General features: G+C 34.1%; 1 protein-coding gene across 5 annotated transcripts; it reads left to right on the top strand.

Annotated features, from left to right (window-relative positions):
* Nucleotides 1–2066: 2066 nt before the first annotated feature.
* On the top strand, nt 2067–9542 carry LOC131937533 (protein phosphatase 1H). 5 transcript variants are annotated; one of them, XM_059295037.1, is made up of 13 exons: nt 2178–2311; nt 2850–2927; nt 3330–3727; nt 3959–4061; nt 4456–4554; nt 4949–5098; nt 5458–5570; nt 5795–5879; nt 6392–6510; nt 6725–6791; nt 6901–7008; nt 7267–7421; nt 8587–9542. In XM_059295037.1, exons 3-13 carry the CDS (start codon nt 3438–3440, stop codon nt 8750–8752), a joined length of 1455 nt encoding a protein of 484 aa, XP_059151020.1. In that variant the 5' UTR covers nt 2178–2311; nt 2850–2927; nt 3330–3437; the 3' UTR covers nt 8753–9542. The 5 variants fall into 5 exon arrangements, with proteins under 5 accessions (XP_059151019.1, XP_059151018.1, XP_059151020.1 ...); XM_059295036.1 differs by lacking the exons at nt 2178–2311; nt 2850–2927 and adding an exon at nt 2067–2142; XM_059295035.1 differs by lacking the exons at nt 2178–2311; nt 2850–2927 and adding an exon at nt 2107–2171.
* Nucleotides 9543–18799: the final 9257 nt, after the last annotated feature.

The following is an 18799-nucleotide window of genomic DNA, read 5'->3' as shown; positions in this document are numbered from 1 at the left end:
AATGTTTTTTTTTTTCAAATAATATTCAAATATCCGAAAGAAATTCAAATCCGCATAAGTCCGGACAGCATACCCCAGTCCACACACGTCCAAAAAGGTCACCATTTTGCCCCCCCCCCCCCCATTTGTACTTCATAGGGCCTGAGTGGATAATCCATAATTGGTCCGGGATTCGATAAGAAAAACAAATAGGAATTTGTCACATTTCTTCTCAGTTAGAATTGATTGTAGTTCCATTTGAAATGTAATCAGTCGTTCCTATAACTGTTATTGAAGCCACATAATAACGGGGAGCTGGTGAAATGGAAGGAACTGTTGTATAGAAACTAGTGTTATAAGACCAAATAATGGGTAGAGTTCTGTGATTCTTTCAGACATTTTTCTCCAAGGAGGGCACCCTAAAGTTGAAGCTACACTGCACGTGCACACTTGGTCATTTTATCACAACACAGAAATCGAATGCTTAAAACTCACCCATCTATTACTTATAGATCTATATTTTGTAGACGAGATTAATTTTTTTAATCAATAAAAACACAGTATGCAGTCGGCGTTAGGAATACGCCCAACATCGCAAGGCCTGGGGTCAGGGGTGGACTGGCTGTCTCCAAGCAACCCGGGAAATATATCGGCGAATCGAACTTCCGACTCCATTTGTTTTCTCTTGTAAGCCCGAGCATCAATGCTGACAACGCCACTTCTGATAACAGCACCGATCCTGATAGCCCACGGGGATTTCTTTCTGGCGGCCCACCAGGATTTCTTTCTGGCGGCCCACCGGGATTTTCCCCGGCCCAGTTCACCCATGGCTGGGACCAATCACCCTTGTTGAGCCTGTGTCCATATGAAGCCGTAAATACTTCTTAGATCAATCACCCTTGTTGAGCCTGTGTCAACATGATGCCGTAAATACTACTTAGATCTATCATCCTTGTTGAGCCTGTGTCCACATGATGCTGTAAATACTTCTTAGATCTATAATGTACAGTTAAAATTTAGTTAGTAACTTTTTCTTTCTTTAAAAATAAAAGAAAAATGACGTGTTTTATCTTAAAAGCGAAATGACTGTTTGGCACAATAAACTGCTTTTTATTGTCGATTTTAACGTGACGACACAGATTCAAAATTTAAAAAGTGTTTTCTGGGCGTACTTTTTTCTGTAACTTTTTTTTTTAATGAAGGTGCCAGTTCAAACGCAGGGCAGCTGCAGTTACACCTGCCTACAGAGTTTCTTCCAGGTATCTCTTCGGGGGGGGGGGGGGGGGGGGGGGGTAAAGCCCCCCGAAATTTTTTTTACCGCCCCCCCCCGAGCGAAATGAAATTTATATAATTTATATAGAAAATATATACTTTTAACAGTGTCCGCCCCCCCCCGAAGAAAGTCTACCGTCCCCCCCCCCCCCCGAAAATTTCAAGTGCCCCCCCCCCCGGAGAAAAAAGTCTGGAAGAAACACTGCCTGCCTATAAACGCTGCACCAGTCAGGTCCTTCTTTAGTGTTATAAAAGTAACATAGATCTAGAGCGGCATTTCTGAAAATTTTTGAGGTACAGAGTTTCTTCCAGGCATCTCTTCAAAGTCTACCCCCCCCCGGCTAAGAACCACTGATCTAGAGCCAACAAAATAAAGTGGAAGTGAGCTCCCTTATTAAGCTCCCCACTATTGATGTAGCCAGAGTTTTTTTCACACTTTTTTTCTCAGGGGGGGGGGGGGGGGGTGTTTTTTAAAAGACAAAAACATGTTGGCTGAGTAGTGACATCATTTTAGATGTGGAGGTCTGGCTTTTTGTGACGATGTGTGACAGTGGACAGTGGAGAGGGGGGGGGGAGAGATAAAATTCATCAAACAAGCGTGACGTCATTTACGAAATTCCCAAACACAGTTATCCAAAGGATACTGGGTGTTCTAGTTTATTTCAACTTTTTCTAAACATGTGAGAGGAGCTACATTGTCAAAACCTGTTTCATAAAATTCGACTTATTTCAAAATTACTTACATTTTTTTTAAAAGCAGTTTAGGATCAGTTTACCTCTAGACGGATGTTTTTGTTAGGCTAATTTTCATTTCGGATACAAATCTACTTGGAACACTTTTGTTTTGTAGGGAAGTTCAATTCTTTTCCGGAAGTATTTTTAACTTTACAAGTAAACAAGTGCTGATAAGACTATTTTTGGTCAGATTTATTAATATTATTGAATTATAAATACGCGGTCTAAAATCACTAGACCCATCGGCCGGATGAACACATTGTCAGACACTTGTATAAAAATCATCCGGCCTAAGGACTAAGACCAAGGCAGACTCACATTCAATGTCATTATTTTTATTATTTTTTTTTTATTCAAAGATCTAGATTCTTCTAGTTCTAGTTAATCAGATTCTACATCTACTAACTACTACATCATTCTAGATCTAGATCTAGATCTAGATTAGAATAGATCTAGATCTAGATCTAGGTTAGATCTAGAATCTAGTCTAGATCAGATCTAGATCTATATTATCTATATCTCTATATCTAGAATCTAGCTAGGGATCAGATACTTAGATACTACTAATCTAGATCTAGATTTTCTAGATTAGATCTATGTCCAGAGTAGGTAGTAGCAGAGAGATTCGATTGAGTTGGTCGCGGTGCGTTTGTAACTTTAACTTAAATTTAATAACTGTACAGTACAGTAAAGTACAGTTTGCTTGTGTGGAGTGTAGATTTAGTGTGTCAAGTGTAGTGTGTAGTGTAGATTTAGTTGTAAAAGTTGTAAGTTTGTTGTAGTTGAAGTGTTGTAGTTGTAGCCTTGCGTGTAGCCTAGTTTAGTTTAGTAATTAGTTCTTCTTATATAATATATTTATTTAGGCCGATGCTAGCCGGAATAAGATACTCATGCGCAATGGAGAGTAACTACAACTTGCCATCACGGCGATGTTTTCGATGGTACTGCGCATGCGTGTGTTTACAACTGCAGAACCCTAACACCAACCCTAATCCTATCCCTAATCCTAACCCTAATCCTATCCCTAATCCTAACCCTAATCCTATCCCTAACCCTAATCCTATCTCTTACCCTAGCCCTAACCCTAGCCTTAGGTCACTGCGCATGCGCAGAGCTATCTTTTGCCCACTAAGTGGAGACGTTGGGGAGAAAAATGTTCTTCCGAGTAGTCACTTCGATTTATTTATGCTATGTTTTTGTTCAATTTTCTTTTTCATTTTTGTTCATATCAAATTAATGAAATTATCACCATCAACAATATTGCAAATGACTCATTATGAGCACTAGCTAATATAAGTTGGATTAGAAAAACCTTTTACTCGAATTTAACTTTCTTTTCCCAGAATGTGGATGCCTGTGAAGTGTGAACATTCAACATAGAGGAACAAATTGGGCATATTTTTTCTTGCTGCAACAACTCACCAGGGAAAATACATTGAAAAATTAGTGAGATGGAAATATTTTCAAGATTTGTTGGCTCAATGAAAATTAAATCCAACTCAACAAAACCTTCTAAGCACGGAGGTAAAAGAAGGAGCAACCCCAGCATCCATAATGATGAAACAGAGGACATTTTTACAAGCTCAGAAGAAAATAAGCAGCCTGACAGACATAATTACTCCAGACCTCATTTCTTAAATTTGTCTGAGCAAGAAGAAAAAGCTTCCAGAGATCATAATTCAAGGCCAATTATTGTGCCTAATGATTCTTCACGGATTCCTCTTCAAGCTGGTTATGCTGAGTGAGATTTTTATTTTTAAAATTTTAGATTTACTATTACAAATTACATACTGATTTAAAAAACAAAATTGAATATTGATTCATGTAGTTACTTACTTCTTATTATTTTCCTATTATTATTTTATTTAGTTTCATGAGGCTCATTCATATTGTCAAAAAAGTGGTTACATTTGAGTAGTAAAACCAATTTATGTCAGGCAGCTATTGTAAACATTTGTGTGTATATCAACAGATGCATTAATGGAGGTAAATCACAGAACAATGAGGACCAGGCAGCAGTAGGCAGCTTTATTTTATCTCACCACCCCAACGGTCTCGTTGATTCAACAAGAAAAGTATTCACAATTATTTTAATAGATTGTATCATTGAAGTTAGTTTTAGCTATGGATTTATGGTACACCTGTTGCAGGTTAATTGAATTCATGCGCTTTTCCTAATGACCAGGCAAAAAATTGTGCTAATGGCATACTTCACTATGTTAGCTGTTTCTTGTGTGTAATGTAAATGAAAAATAATTTTTCAAGTTTTTTCAAGTCCTCCATAGAAGTTTAACTTTTGGTTCCTCACTGAAACAAAAAAACTTTCAAAAATGAATAACATTTTGAAATACATTTTAAGCCTTGGATTGAGTGTGTCACATGATCTAATGCCTACAAAGTCATTCCTTTTTATATGTAAATATTAATGTAGTTGTTTTTTTGTTACTATTAATTACTTGACTTAAACAGATGGACATCATTGAAGTTCAGTACTTTGCCATATTTGATGGACATGCTGGAGTTGGGGCTGCTCTAATGGCAGCAGATCAGCTAATCAATCATTTACAGGTAGGCGTTGGGGCAGTATTTCTGTCAGACAGTCAATGGTCAGGTGGCTCCATTTGTTCCTTATACTCTGCTGTGTTTGTTATTTGGTTCCTTATACTCTGCTGTGTCTGTTATTTGGTTCCTTATACTCTGCTGTGTCTGTTATTTGGTTCATTATACTCTGCTGTGTTTGTTATTTGGTTCCTTATACTCTGCTGTGTCTGTTATTTGGTTCATTATACTCTGCTGTGTCTGTTATTTGGTTCCTTATACTCTGCTGTGTCTGTTATTTGGTTCCTTATACTCTGCTGTGTCTGCTATTTGGTTCCTTATACTCTGCTGTTTTAGTTATTGCTTTAAACAACTATTTGTTTATTACAATATACATGGTGATTCATCGTTTTGTATTTGGTAGGAAAAACTAGCTGAAATTCAAGAAGATTTATTTAACTTACACATGAAAGAGGCAACACAATTCAACCCTAAAGAAGTTGGCCGGACCTCATCTCTTGTTACTCTCGACAGTTTAGTGAGAGGAGCATTAGAAGCTGCTTTTATGTCTTTTGTAAGTTCTAGCTAGACATTACTAACAAAGTATTTTTTTTTCTTAGTCCTTAAAATTATCATTTTTGTTCAGTTCTTTATCGTAAAAGATAGTATCTTTTTTTAAACCCACCATTTTGTATCAACAAGAGTCTCTATGAAAAGTATAAAATATAAAGCAGATTTTGTTCTGTATTTGACAAATTAACCTGATCTAACTCATGTAGCACACTGTTTAGTTTAAGAAGTGTTGAACTAAATCAACAAAATACACAGTCCCCTGAATGTTTATTGTAGCTAAAGCTTGTGGAATGTTGATTGCAACTAAATAGATAAAATACACTGTAAGGTTATGTGTATTTAACCTTTGAACTTGTGCAGGATGAACACATTGGTGTAGAGAGAAAGTCATTTAATATCAGCGGCGGCTGCGCTGCCATTGTGACACTGATTTTACTAGGCAGGGTGTATGTGGCTCACGCTGGAGACTGCAGGTAATTTTTTTACATCTTTAGCTTGTTTATGGGGATATATCTTGTTAAATTTTACTCTCAGCCATATTTGTCACTCGTTACCACTGAGATATAAAAAAAAATGTGTATCTAAGTATAGAAAACAAGATTGTTACAACTGAGATATAAAAAAAAATGTGTATCTAAGTATAGAAAACAAGATTAGTTCCATCAAATATGTAATGTTACATGAAACTTTTTTCTAGAGCAGTGGCGTATGTAGAGGAAGAGGTCATTGAACTTGCTTCAGAGTTTACCCCTGAAACTGATGCTGAGAGGATTCAATATTTAGTAAGCAAATTATTAGTTTGTGGAATTAGTTCTTAGTTTAGCTGCTCAATCAGTTGTTAAATGATAACTGTTAAAAAGCCTGTAGCTTTGTGGCTAGTTAGTTCTACACAATTACATGCAATAATTTCTAAATCTATTAGCATTATTATACAGACTGTCTTGGTGGTTCAGTTTTCAGAGCAAGTTAACATTAACTCAACACTGTTGTGATTTAGCAACAATAAATGAATCTTGTTTGTAATGCTTGTGTAGATTTTTGTTGATAGCAACAAAGTAAAAATGAATATGGAGAAGTTTGATTAAAAAATTCAACCTTGTGTTGGTTCGTTTTGTTATAAAGGGATTTAAAAACTTGTAGTATTTTATTTAATGGGAACCATTTTTAAAAAAAGGATTTAACATTTGGGGCTTTAAGAATCAAATTAGTATTTTATTTTTCTCCATAATAGTTACATTCTTTAATTCTTATAGTTATTGCACATTATTGGTGAATTTTGACACAATTTTCTTAGGCTCATATTTGTCCATCACTCACCCATGATGCATTCAGTGAAAACTATTTTTTGACTCATCCTAACAAGAAAGACATAGGGAATAAAGTTTTGTGCAGAGGTCCACTGAGAGCCGGATGGTTTGTCCTTTCTTATTACCTCATTAACATTGTGCTAATTAATTATAATCAAATATATACATAAATAATGATAATAAAAGCAAACATTTGTACAGAGTAACTATTTGAACTATTACACAACCAACCAAAATATTTATGATTTTTTTTCTGAGTGCTTAAATAACCTTAGTGCTAAAGAAACTTTCTAAAATATCATTGATTACATCCTGTCCAGGTTTTACAAAGTTGTCACTGAAGAAGATGTGTACAGACCACCTATTATTGCAGGGCAAGGCAAATGGGTAAATATTTGATAACCTCAAGCAGGGGCCTTACTCTATGGCTATTTTAAATGTAATTCCTTAGTTTTAAGCTACCACCATACATGCCCCTGATTAACTCATTACCTAGGCTCGTTTAATGGGAGTAATTGGAGTGGCAAGAGGATTTGGGGACCACGGCCTTGTCGTCTCAGGTTCAAAGATCAAGGTCAAACCATTTCTTTCACCCATACCAGAGGTAAGTCACTCAAACTGTAGTTTTAGTTCAGTTTTTTAAAACTGGTATTTAACCACTAGGGGTCGTTTCCTTGTTATTTTACTTTTTATCAATGAGAAAACATAACTGTAGCTGGCTTTTCAGTAAGATGTGTATCAAATGTCATTAAAACTCAAGCAATTCCAGACACACGTCTAAAAAATCATGATTTTTAAGTAGAAAACCAATTTTAGAAGTTTTTTTCACTTCTGTATGTTAAATTGAAATGTTCATTAACAGGTTCGGGTTTTTAATCTCATGGATTACAAGTTTGGAGAAGATGATGTAATTGTTATGGGTTGTGATGGACTATGGGATATGCTAAAGAACGATCAAGTTGGCTCCACACTCAAATCATCCCTAGCCAAATCCAGGGAAGAGAATATCACAGACAAGTCAGTATAGATTTGTTGACCAGTTATAGATTTGTTGACCAGTTATAGATTTGTTGACCATTTATAGATTTGTTGACCAGTTATAGATTTGTTGACCAGTTTTAGATTTGTTGACCAGTTATAGATTTGTTGACCAGTTATAGATTTGTTGACCAGTTATAGATTTGTTGACCAGTTATAGATTTGTTGACCAGTTATAGATTTGTTGACCAGTTATAGATTTGTTGACCAGTTATAGATTTGTTGACCAGTTATAGATTTGTTGACCAGTTATAGATTTGTTGACCAGTTATAGATTTGTTGACCAGTTATAGATTTGTTGACCAGTTATAGATTTGTTGACCAGTTTTAGATTTGTTGACCAGTTTTAGATTTGTTGACCAGCTATAGATTTGTTGACCAGTTATAGATTTGTTGACCAGTTATAGATTTGTTGACCAGTTATAGATTTGTTGACCAGTTATAGATTTGTTGACCAGTTATAGATTTGTTGACCAGTTATAGATTTGTTGACCAGTTATAGATTTGTTGACCAGTTATAGATTTGTTGACCAGTTATAGATTTGTTGACCAGTTATAGATTTGTTGACCAGTTATAGATTTGTTGACCAGTTATAGATTTGTTGACCAGTTATAGATTTGTTGACCAGTTATAGATTTGTTGACCAGTTATAGATTTGTTGACCAGTTATAGATTTGTTGACCAGTTATAGATTTGTTGACCAGTTTTAGATTTGTTGACCAGCTATAGATTTGTTGACCAGTTATAGATTTGTTGACCAGTTATAGATTTGTTGACCAGTTTTAGATTTGTTGACCAGTTATAGATTTGTTGACCAGTTATAGATTTGTTGACCAGTTATAGATTTGTTGACCAGTTATAGATTTGTTGACCAGTTATAGATTTGTTGACCAGTTATAGATTTGTTGACCAGTTTTAGATTTGTTGACCAGTTTTAGATTTGTTGACCAGTTATAGATTTGTTGACTAGTTATTGATTTGTTGACCAGTTTTAGATTTGTTGACCAGTTATAGATTTGTTGACCAGCTTCTTTCTTATCAAAGAGTTACTGACATTTTAAAACCTTTTTTACATGACTTTATTTACAAGCTGTGAAAACTAAAAAGTTTTCCATGCAGTCATCAAACACAAAATATTTTCAGATACAGAAAGGCAGCAGAAGATTTAGTGCTGCTTGCCAGGGGAGACAACACAGGGAAGGGTTGGAAAATGAAAGATGGAAAAGAGGCTTCCTTTGATGATATTTCCTGTTTTGTTATTCCCTTACAAAGATGCCTTAACAAAAGCCTTAAATGTTATGCTCAGTAGTTTTGTTGTAATTGACAAGTTTAATGTTGGATTAGTTTTTTTATTATATGATTTTACAAAGTTATTGTTCAAGGTGCAAGGTAAAATGTGTACATATTTTATTATTGTTATACACAAAATCTGTTTCAGCTTTCTGTTACATTCCTAATTTTAAAAAAAACTGACTTGGCTCAGATAGCTGCAGATCCCTTTTTTTACTTTGTTTAGGAATAGTTTTTGTAAAGTTGTAAAGAGCTTTCATCAGGGTTTTGTTTAGTGACCCAGTGGGTGCTGCAGGGTGCGAGTTTTACGCTAATTATGTAAAGTTTTTTTATTACATAGACCACAAGGTGTTCCATGTACTGATGGTAAATATTTTTATTCTGTCTTCTCACATGAGAAGTTTACATACAGCTGTACATAGTTGAAATGCTAGTCATTTGTGCTTATGTCATGTTGCTTCATGTATTCGGATATTTGATCCTAGTGATATGCAACCAGCATTGAAACAACCATTCCATAGTGTTTGTGTTATACATCAGATATTTCCTTGCTCTGAATGTAACACAACTCATATTTGGAGAGTTTTTACATAATGTCAGCTATGGTTTGTATCCAGATTTAGTTAAACATATAAGTATATATTTACATAGTTGTAGCATTAAATAATTATCTTATCTGTTTGTGCATTAAGGTTACAGCACAGTTTCTTATTTTAATGGCAGTAATGACAAATGTTAGCCTACATTGTGTCATTTACTTAGTTTTTGTTTACATCACTTAGACTTTGTTAACTGAAATATTTGTACACTGTATCCATTTCAAGAATTTATTAAATAATATATATTAAATAAGTAACTAAGTATTATTATCAAATGCAAACATTTCATTCTGTAAATTCAACTCACTAGTAGATATACTTTGTATTTTCTCATCAAAAGTTTTTATGCTTGTAATGTTGACAAGTTAGTGTAAATGTTGGTATTTAGTTGTCTGGTTCACTGACTACTGCTGATGTAAATTATATATTTAAACCTGTTAAAAGCTGAATAAGAATATGTTAGTTTGTTTACTTATTTGCATTGGCCAAAAATATTTGATTATACTTAAACATTGCCAAATGTATATGTTACCAGCAATTTGAGAAATCCAGCTGTTCTATAATGTTCATATTGTTTTCAGGCAAGCACAAAGGTCTTGATAAAACATTTTTATTACATTCTTTGCCTTTATAGTATGAAAGCTAAACAGCCCATAAATTAACAAGTGCTGGATAAAGTGTGTCAGTACTGGAGACAGGTCTGAAAAAATATATTGAATAAGAATTAAGAAATACATATATGTCTGTATGTTTATATCTATTTTTAAACAACAAACAAACTAAAAAACATTTCAACTTTCTGCATATAAGTGCATCATTTCCTACCCTCAAGCATTTTAAGCATTTTCAACACATGGACTGTCACACATTGACTGTCACACTGTCACACATTGTCACATTGTCACACATTCACTGTCAGATTGTCACACATGAACTGTGACATTGTCACACATTGACTGTCAAATTGTCACATATTGACTGTATTTCTCACATTGTAAGCCTGATAATGGGAAGTATTCTGGAGAGAAAAACGTAGTTGATACTTTGTCAGATTCTCTGTTAAAATATAATTTATTTTGTAAGTTGCCTTTTCTTTCAGCCATTCTTAATTTTTTAGTTTATAAGCTGTTCATTATTGCTCTCAAAATTTTTATATTAAAAATAAGTAAGTATATATATATATATATATATATATATATATATATATATATATATATATATATATATATATATATATATATATATATAGTGACTGTGCAGTATCGAATCAGTTGTGTAAATAAAAGTAATTTCTTTGTATAAAATTCTGAAAGCTTTTACATCAGAAATATTGATCCCTGTGAGTTGATGTTATTTTTTAAAATACTGGTTTAGAAATTCTGTTTTTGAAAAAAATCAAGAGTATTTTTAAAAAAAACATATCTTAGACATTCCATCACAAAAAACTCTACCTCAGTGATAGAATTGCTGTTAAGTATTCAGTAGAAACACATTCTCTCACTAATAGATTTGCTGTTAAATATACAGTAGAAACACATTTTCTCACTAATAGATTTGCTATTAGGTTTTCAGTAAAAACACATTTTCTTAGACTAGCTGTAAGGCATGTATTTTCATAAAAAGCATCTTTCAAGTCTTGTAAACAACAACAGGTTTTACCCTCACCTTTCTTGCTTGGAGTAATCTCATTAAGTCCTCTAATCTTGTTGTTTACTTGTAAAATTGTTTTTACTTCATGCACAATTTATTTTTATGTAAACTTCCCAGTATTTTTAATAGTTTGTTTTGTTAAGCAGAAATAATGCATCTGTTTTATTTTTCTCCTTATTTTAAAAAGTTTTTATAGTTTCTTACATAACTTATTTATTAATCAAAATTTTATTAATTTAAAAAAAAATATTTTCCATTTATTTTGAAGATAATTTTGAATTTTTAGGAATTTAAATTATTTTCTTTAGATAAAGTTTGATTAGAACCTCCACTACTTACATGAGTTTTGTTTTGTAAACATTAAAACTTACAGGCTATAATGAACTAATTTCTGTTGCTACTAAAGTATATGATATTATTATTAGATTTTGTTCACTATGAAGGTAAACAATGTGTTGGAGGAGAAATTTTGAGAAGTCTGTGAGTTACGATTTCCCCAAATCTTGGTTTTTAAAATAAACATGAACAGTGTTTAGAATTGAAGAGAAAAATTCCAAAAGTTATTTAGTGACATTTTTCTAATTTAATTATGAGTAAACTAACTTCCAGGTAAAACAGTAATCAGTTTTATATTTTCTATAACATTCATCTTGCACATTATGTTACCTTCAGAGTTTTTTATCTACTGATTTTTTCAAAACTTTTTAAGTCAACCAGTAACTTTGTTATTTAACTAATATACATTCTAGCATATTTGAAATCTTATGATAATAATAGAACTCATGTTTAGATTCTAAAAGTTTTGGAAAATCAAATTTTCAATGGGGAGATTTGAATTAATACCTCCAGGGTCATCCTTAAATGATGTCACACTACTTTTTGAGCTTGATCAACATTAGGTATACTGTTAAGTGTATAACATAAAAAAATAAATGCACATATCCAAATGAAAAAATTTAACTAAAAAATAAAATTTTAAATGTGTAAGTGTAAGTCCCTACTTTTTGAACTCCCCTCCCCATCCCACCATCAAACGGTGTCCCAAAATTCCAAGCACCCCATCTCCACTCCCTCTGGAGCATGTTATCCTATACTGACCACCCTAGAGTAAAAACTATATTTCCCTTATGTTTCCTAGTGTAAATTTATACAATCTGTGACCCGTGCAAGGTTTCTACTCCGCACTAGTTTTTCATGGTTGCGTTTTTGCCGATGAATTTTTTAAAAACTTAGAAAACCTATTTACATTAATAAAAATCTACTGCAGATAATTTTCACAAAATGTTATTATTTGTTTCTAATCCATTTTATTATCCTAAGAAGTGCCTTTTTTTCTGTACTACTTGTTGAAATAAATGACCTGTGCCTACATCACATTGAAATACTCAGAAATAAAACTTGTTCTAATTGATTTGCTGTTATCTTGTTTATATGGCATCTTATTAAAATTATTCTTGTACACAATGGATTGTTAAAACAATAGAAAATTTTTATGAATGGAAATTTGACACAAAGCTGACAGTAATTGGATGAGGAAAGAAGTTATTGTAATGTACATGTGTGAAATGTATACTTTATTTAGACCCCTGCTGTAGTTTTATTAATTCTTTCTAGACAGGTTAATCTTTTCAAGAAAATCTAATTTTTAATTTATTTAGATATTAAAGTAGTAATTAAAAATGAATATTTAGATGTTCTATAAAAAATCTCAAGCAATTGCTAGATCAGCCTGTCCACAAAGGTGAATTGTTTGTCCTGAACTCCTTGTTTACAGGGGCATTAAGGAGGGGCAGATAACTGTCTTTTAGAGATCATGATCTAATGGTTGGATTGTAATGGAAGTATTTTTAGTGGTTTGTGGTGTCGATTTACTAAAAAGGAGAAAAAAAAAACAAGTAAAAAAAAAAACTCACTTCATTAAAAGCTCTTAAATGCATTGAAAATATAAAAGAAATAAAACTTGCTTTCTTGAATAAAAACTTTGGGTGCTCGTAAAATTGTCTTACTAATTTTAGCGTCTACTACTTTTATTACAGAAAGCAGGTTTTATTTCAAAATTTTCAATGCATATAAAAGTTTATTATAGAGTTGTTGTTTTCAATATGTGTTTTATTGTTTCTATGTAGGTAGTGTCAATAAAAGCTGGACAACCCTGCTAAATCAACAGCCAAAATAAGCGGAAGGGAAGTAATTAGAGGGTGAAATGTTACTCGTGCCCTTCGGTGTTATGTCCCTTAAAGACGCCAGGAACTAGGATATTCGGTTACATCAAAAAGTTGTAAGAACAGCCGAGGCAATCAAAATCTAGGACTAGATTTCCTTCAAGCTACTGCGTGGTTTTCCTGAGTTGATTCAAACACGTTTCCTGATAGTTTCATCCCAAAGTTCATTAAAAAATGTATCTCAGTGTTGATGAATCTTGTGCCATTGGTTAACACACATTTTCACTGAACTCTTTTAGGTTTGCAGTTGTTTCTGACCAATGTAACCGTAACAAACGGTGGTCAGACAAAATAACACGCAGTATTTCTTCCAGACTTTTTTTCTCCGGGGGGCACTTGAAATTTTCGGGGGGGGGGGGGGGAGGGGGGGGGGGACAATGTTAAAAGTTTATATTTTCAATATAAATTATATAAATTTCATTTCGTTCGGGGGGGGGGGGGCGGTAGAGATGCCTGTAAGAAACTCTGATAACACGATCTATTTACATCTTTTGTTATTAAATCCCAAGGAAGTTCTACTACTTGTTTGGTTGTTATGTAAGTTCTTTATGTATGTACTTTATGTATGTTCTCTATGTAAGTTCTTTATGTATGTTCTTTATGCATGTTCATTATGTTCTTTTCGTCCTTTATGTTCTTTATGTTCTTTATGTCCTTTATGTCCTTGATGTCCTTTATGTTCTTTATGTCCTTTATGTCCTTTATGTTCTTTATGTTCTTTATGTTCTTTATATTCTTTATGTTCTTTATGTTCTTTATGTTTTTTATGTTTTTTATGTTTTTTATGTTCTTTATGTCCTTTATGTCCTTTATGTCCTTGATGTCCTTTATGTTCTTTATGTCCGTTATGTTCTTTATGTTCTTTATGTTTTTTATGTTCTTTATGTCCTTTATGTCCTTTATGTCCTTGATGTCCTTTATGTTCTTTATGTTCTTTATGTCCTTTATGTTCTTTATGTTTTTTTATGTTCTTTATGTTCTTTATGTTCTTTATGTTCTTTATGTCCTTTATGTCCTTGATGTCCTTGATGTCCTTGATGTCCTTGATGTTCTTTATGTTCTTTATGTTCTTTATGTTCTTTATGTTCTTTATGTTCTTTATGTTCTTTATGTTCTTTATGTTCTTTATGTCCTTTATGTTCTTTATGTTCTTTATGTCCTTTATGTTCTTTATGTTCTTTGTGTTCTTTATGTTTTTTATGTTTTTTATGTTCTTTATGTCCTTGATGTCCTTTATGTTCTTTATGTCCTTTATGTTCTTTATGTTTTTTATGTTCTTTATGTTCTTTATGTTCTTTATGTTCTTTATGTTCTTTATATTACCCAGGTGTCACGTGCTTGTATGAGTGACGTTTTCTTTCTTTGCTATTGGATGAGAATTACAAGGTGATTTACACACTCGAGGGAGTGATAGAGAAAGTGATCCAGAAAGGCAAATCGGAAAAAAAAGTCCCATCACTTGAAATTTTGCAACAAGGGGAAATAACCAATTTGTGTGTGGGGGGGGGGGGGGGAGGGGCACTGCATGAAATCAAAGACCCAATACAACTGCAGACTTGTCAAATTTACATACAGCTACATGTCTGCTAAACGTTCAACAAAGTCACTCATTAAATTAATGCTCGCCAGTCTCCCCCTCCAGCATCTCAACCCGGGGCAGAGCTCGATATAAAGCATCAACATGTACAACATGTACACAAGAGGTGTCCCCTATAAACAGGAGAACTCTACTTCCCCTACTGATTGCCAGGTTTCAAAACCTTTCTTTGGGTCCAGCGGTTTGACCCGGAGAAATTAGTCCACAACCATTGTTTTCCAGACTTATTCAACTATTTACCGTCATCGATTGTACAGTAGCAGCATAAAAACCATTTTGAAGCTGTCTATGACTTCGTGCTGCTAAACTTATAATAGACGCGCTACAAAAATATAGTCGCCCCTACCCGGACGTCCTAAGTTCTCGCTACGCTTCTGGTCTAAGTCCTTGGTTCTATTTCTATCGGAAGGATGATCATATAAGCAGTTTCTTCCAGACTTTTTTTCTCCGGGGGGGGGGGGGGGGGGGGGCGGTAGACTCTCTTCGAAGAGATGCCTGGAAGAAACAGAAGAAACACTGATGATAAATAGTTTTAACTACACAGGTTTTTAAACCACCATCAAAATCGTTGTTAAGTATCACGAGAGCATGATTAACCTCACAATCTGAGTTTTCAACAAAACGTCTGTCTGTTAAATAATGTATGTACAGCCTAGGGCGTGAGTCAGGCTTGGAAAATTGCTTGAAAAATGTAGGTCATCTAGTAGCCACATATTAGGTCATCGCTTAGCCACATTGTTAGGTCATCGCTTAGCAAAACTTTTAGGTCATATATTAGCGAAATTGTTAGCTATCTATTAGCCACATTGTTAGGTCATCGCTTAGCGTCAATGTAGGTCATCGCTTAGCGCCAATGTTAGGTCATCTATTAGAGACAATGTTAGGTCATCTATTAGCGAGAATGTTAGGTCATCTATTAGCCACAGTGTTAGGTCATCGATAAGCGACAAGAGGAAATAGAAAAACTGAACCCGTGTGGACCGTACGCCTGCCCCTGCCCCCGCCCCGCCCTTTACCCCGCCACTCCGCACGCACAACCTCCGCTGGCCCCTACACTGCTACAGCAGTCACAGAGATGGAATCGCAGGCGGCGGAAAACGGGCGGAAGTGGGACTCTCGCACTAAAAGAAACAATCAACGCTCTAACTAGCAGCTCACGAGAACATCAAACACCAGAGCTCTTCAGTGATGAAATGCACTTATACAGTTGACAAAATTAAATAGAGCAAAGTGATTGCTGCTTTTTGTATTACAAGTGACAGCGTTCAAAGAATTCATTAACTGATACAAAACACACCAGCTCAACGTGTGCTCAAAAACGTTTTCAAATTCGGACACAAGTTTTTAATTATTGGTCATTATTCTTCATTAATTTAATTATGGCAGTTCTGATTCAAGTCCTGGCTCTTTACTTCTGGCAAAACTGCGCTTTCGGTGAGTAGGCTTGACGTTTTATAGTAATTATAGCCTTTTTGTTCAGTACATGTATATGCGCGGAAATAAGAATATTTATTCTAATCACTAGTTACACTTGACAGTGGCTGGCAAAAGTGGGGTGACAATGGGTGTAACGCTCCGTTTAACGAACTAGGTCGTACATTATACACATAGTGATGTCTAGCCCTCGAATATGAATCTTATGATGCGATAGTGTCCAGCCTCTTAGACGGCATTATAACACCCTAGGGGAGTAGAAATCCTCCACCGTGTTATATTTTTGTGGACTAATTATTTTATACAAGTTGACGTTTTAGGCAACTCTGGAATTTTCACGCATGTTCCACCCCCACCCCCTTGTTTTATTTTTTGCGACAAACGCCCGAATAGACAATTTACCGAAAGCCGTTTGCCCAAATAAAAGGTATATTTAAAAAATATAAACAAATGTTAGTTTTATATGCTCAGAATTGTGTTGATTTTTAAAACATAAAATTCAAATTTATTAAGAATGTCTACTTGGTAATGTTTAATATTAATTTGTTTTCGGGCCTGCTGACAATCGCCTAGTCGAACAAGTGAATAAACCCGTGTATAGAACTGACGGGTTTTTAGTCGTACGCTTGACCACGACGTTCCCAAAATGTTTTTAAATCAAACAATTTTTTAAAATTGAGCGCTAGTATCAATTGCTTCAGAGAGGAGATAAACGTATTTGGAGTACCAAGATATATTTTATCGTTCTCTACCTTTAAGGCAATACAAACTCAGAAGTGATGCCAGTTCAAACATTAATCTTCGCCAGACTACAAGTTTTAATAAAACAAAGATAAAAACTTTTATAATAACCAGCTTTTAAATTTAAATGCAATGAAAAAAAAATAAAACAAAAAAAAATTACTTTCCAATATAAGATTTGGTCGCTAGAATATGTAAGAGATCTCATGAGCGAGGACACAGAAACAGGTGAACTCTACTTCACTTGCCCCATGGACCATCAGGCTCGAACAGGGTACTTTAGTCTTACATAAGTGACCAAAGCTTTTATTGGAGATAGTTTATTTTATTTTCTTATTCTCATTTCAATTAAAAGCTTGTTATTATAAAGGTTTTTACATTTGTTTTATTTTCATTCGATAGTCATTAGTTCTAAATGAAACTGAAACTGCGTTGGCTACGACTAAAAAATTAGCATTAACACCCGACCAACAGATTACTAAACAGTTGTCTGCCCCTCGTTCGTGGTCGACCAACCGTGACCAGACATTCGGCGTGAACCACAGCTCATCAGACTGATCGGGCGATCGCGTCTAGCTTGTTATCTCCCCTTTTATTATTGAATTTAGCAATCTGTTAATTATATTATAAAACAATATTCGATAGATTTAAGCGCTAAACTGAGAAGTCAAAATAAAAATGACTTATTTCAGTTTGCAGACTTGGAAAACAAAAACACATGTTTACGTTGCTTAGTTACCCAATTAATTAAACAAAATGCACCGATATTGTCAAGATCCGATTTATTCAATAGCAATCAACTTTTTATAACCACACATTAAATCGCTACGAAAAAAAAATAACAACACGTAAATAAGCTTTGACCGTCGTTGTTTTCAACAATACAGCGACTGAAATTGTGCACTAGGAAATTAAATTCGCGACACCAATTAAAAATGGATTATTTATGTCAATATGGTTTATTTTCAAATCGTTGTATACACTTCTGCAAGAAGACTTGCCCACACAATTCTATCTTCATTAATTAGATTTAGATCATTAAGTGTTCACTCTAATGTGACGTGCAGCTTGTTTGGTGAGGTGGAGTAAAGGAACTCAATGGATGCCATTCAGGTTGGTCATTCACACTGATGAAATATTTTGATGTAGAGTTGATCAATTTAAACATGGGAGAATAAAATACAAGCATTGGTTTCTGTAATGCCTGTGTCTTACTACAAACATTGATGGCTGTCTATATCTTACTACAAACATTGCTGTCTATATCTTACTACAAACATTGATGGCTGTCTATATCTTACTACAAACATAGATTGCTGTCTATATCTTACTACAAACATTGATGGCTGTCTATATCTTACTACAAACATAGATTGCTGTCTATATCTTACTACAAACATTGATGGCTGTCTATATCTTACTACAAACATAGCTGTCTATATCTTACTACAAACATTGATTGCTGTCTATATCTTACTACAAACATTGATGGCTGTCTATATCTTACTACAAACTTTGATTGCTGTCTATATCTTACTACAAACATTGATGGCTGTCTATATCTTACTACAAACATAGATTGCTGTCTATATCTTACTACAAACATTGATGGCTGTCTATATCTTACTACAAACATAGATTGCTGTCTATATCTTACTACAAACATTGATGGCTGTCTATATCTTACTACAAACATTGATGGCTGTCTATATCTTACTACAAACATTGATGGCTGTCTATATCTTACTACAAACATAGATTGCTGTCTATATCTTACTACAAACATTGATGGCTGTCTATATCTTACTACAAACATAGATTGC

The sequence above is a fragment of the Physella acuta genome, unplaced genomic scaffold (assembly GCF_028476545.2).
Source record: "Physella acuta isolate Inbredline_101_S28 unplaced genomic scaffold, ASM2847654v3 ptg000213l, whole genome shotgun sequence".
Lineage (NCBI taxonomy): Eukaryota > Metazoa > Mollusca > Gastropoda > Physidae > Physella > Physella acuta.
This window is presented reverse-complemented; position numbering and strand designations above follow the sequence as displayed.

Bases quoted from the DNA above. Each gene is read 5' to 3' on its own strand.
- LOC131937533 (XM_059295036.1), top strand. From the start codon at position 3,438: ATGGAAATATTTTCAAGATTTGTTGGCTCAATGAAAATTAAATCCAAC. The intron at 4,062-4,455 runs GTATTCACAATT...TGACTTAAACAG, and splicing joins TCGTTGATTCAACAAGAAAA to ATGGACATCATTGAAGTTCA. The intron at 5,571-5,794 runs GTAATTTTTTTA...ACTTTTTTCTAG, and splicing joins GCTCACGCTGGAGACTGCAG to AGCAGTGGCGTATGTAGAGG.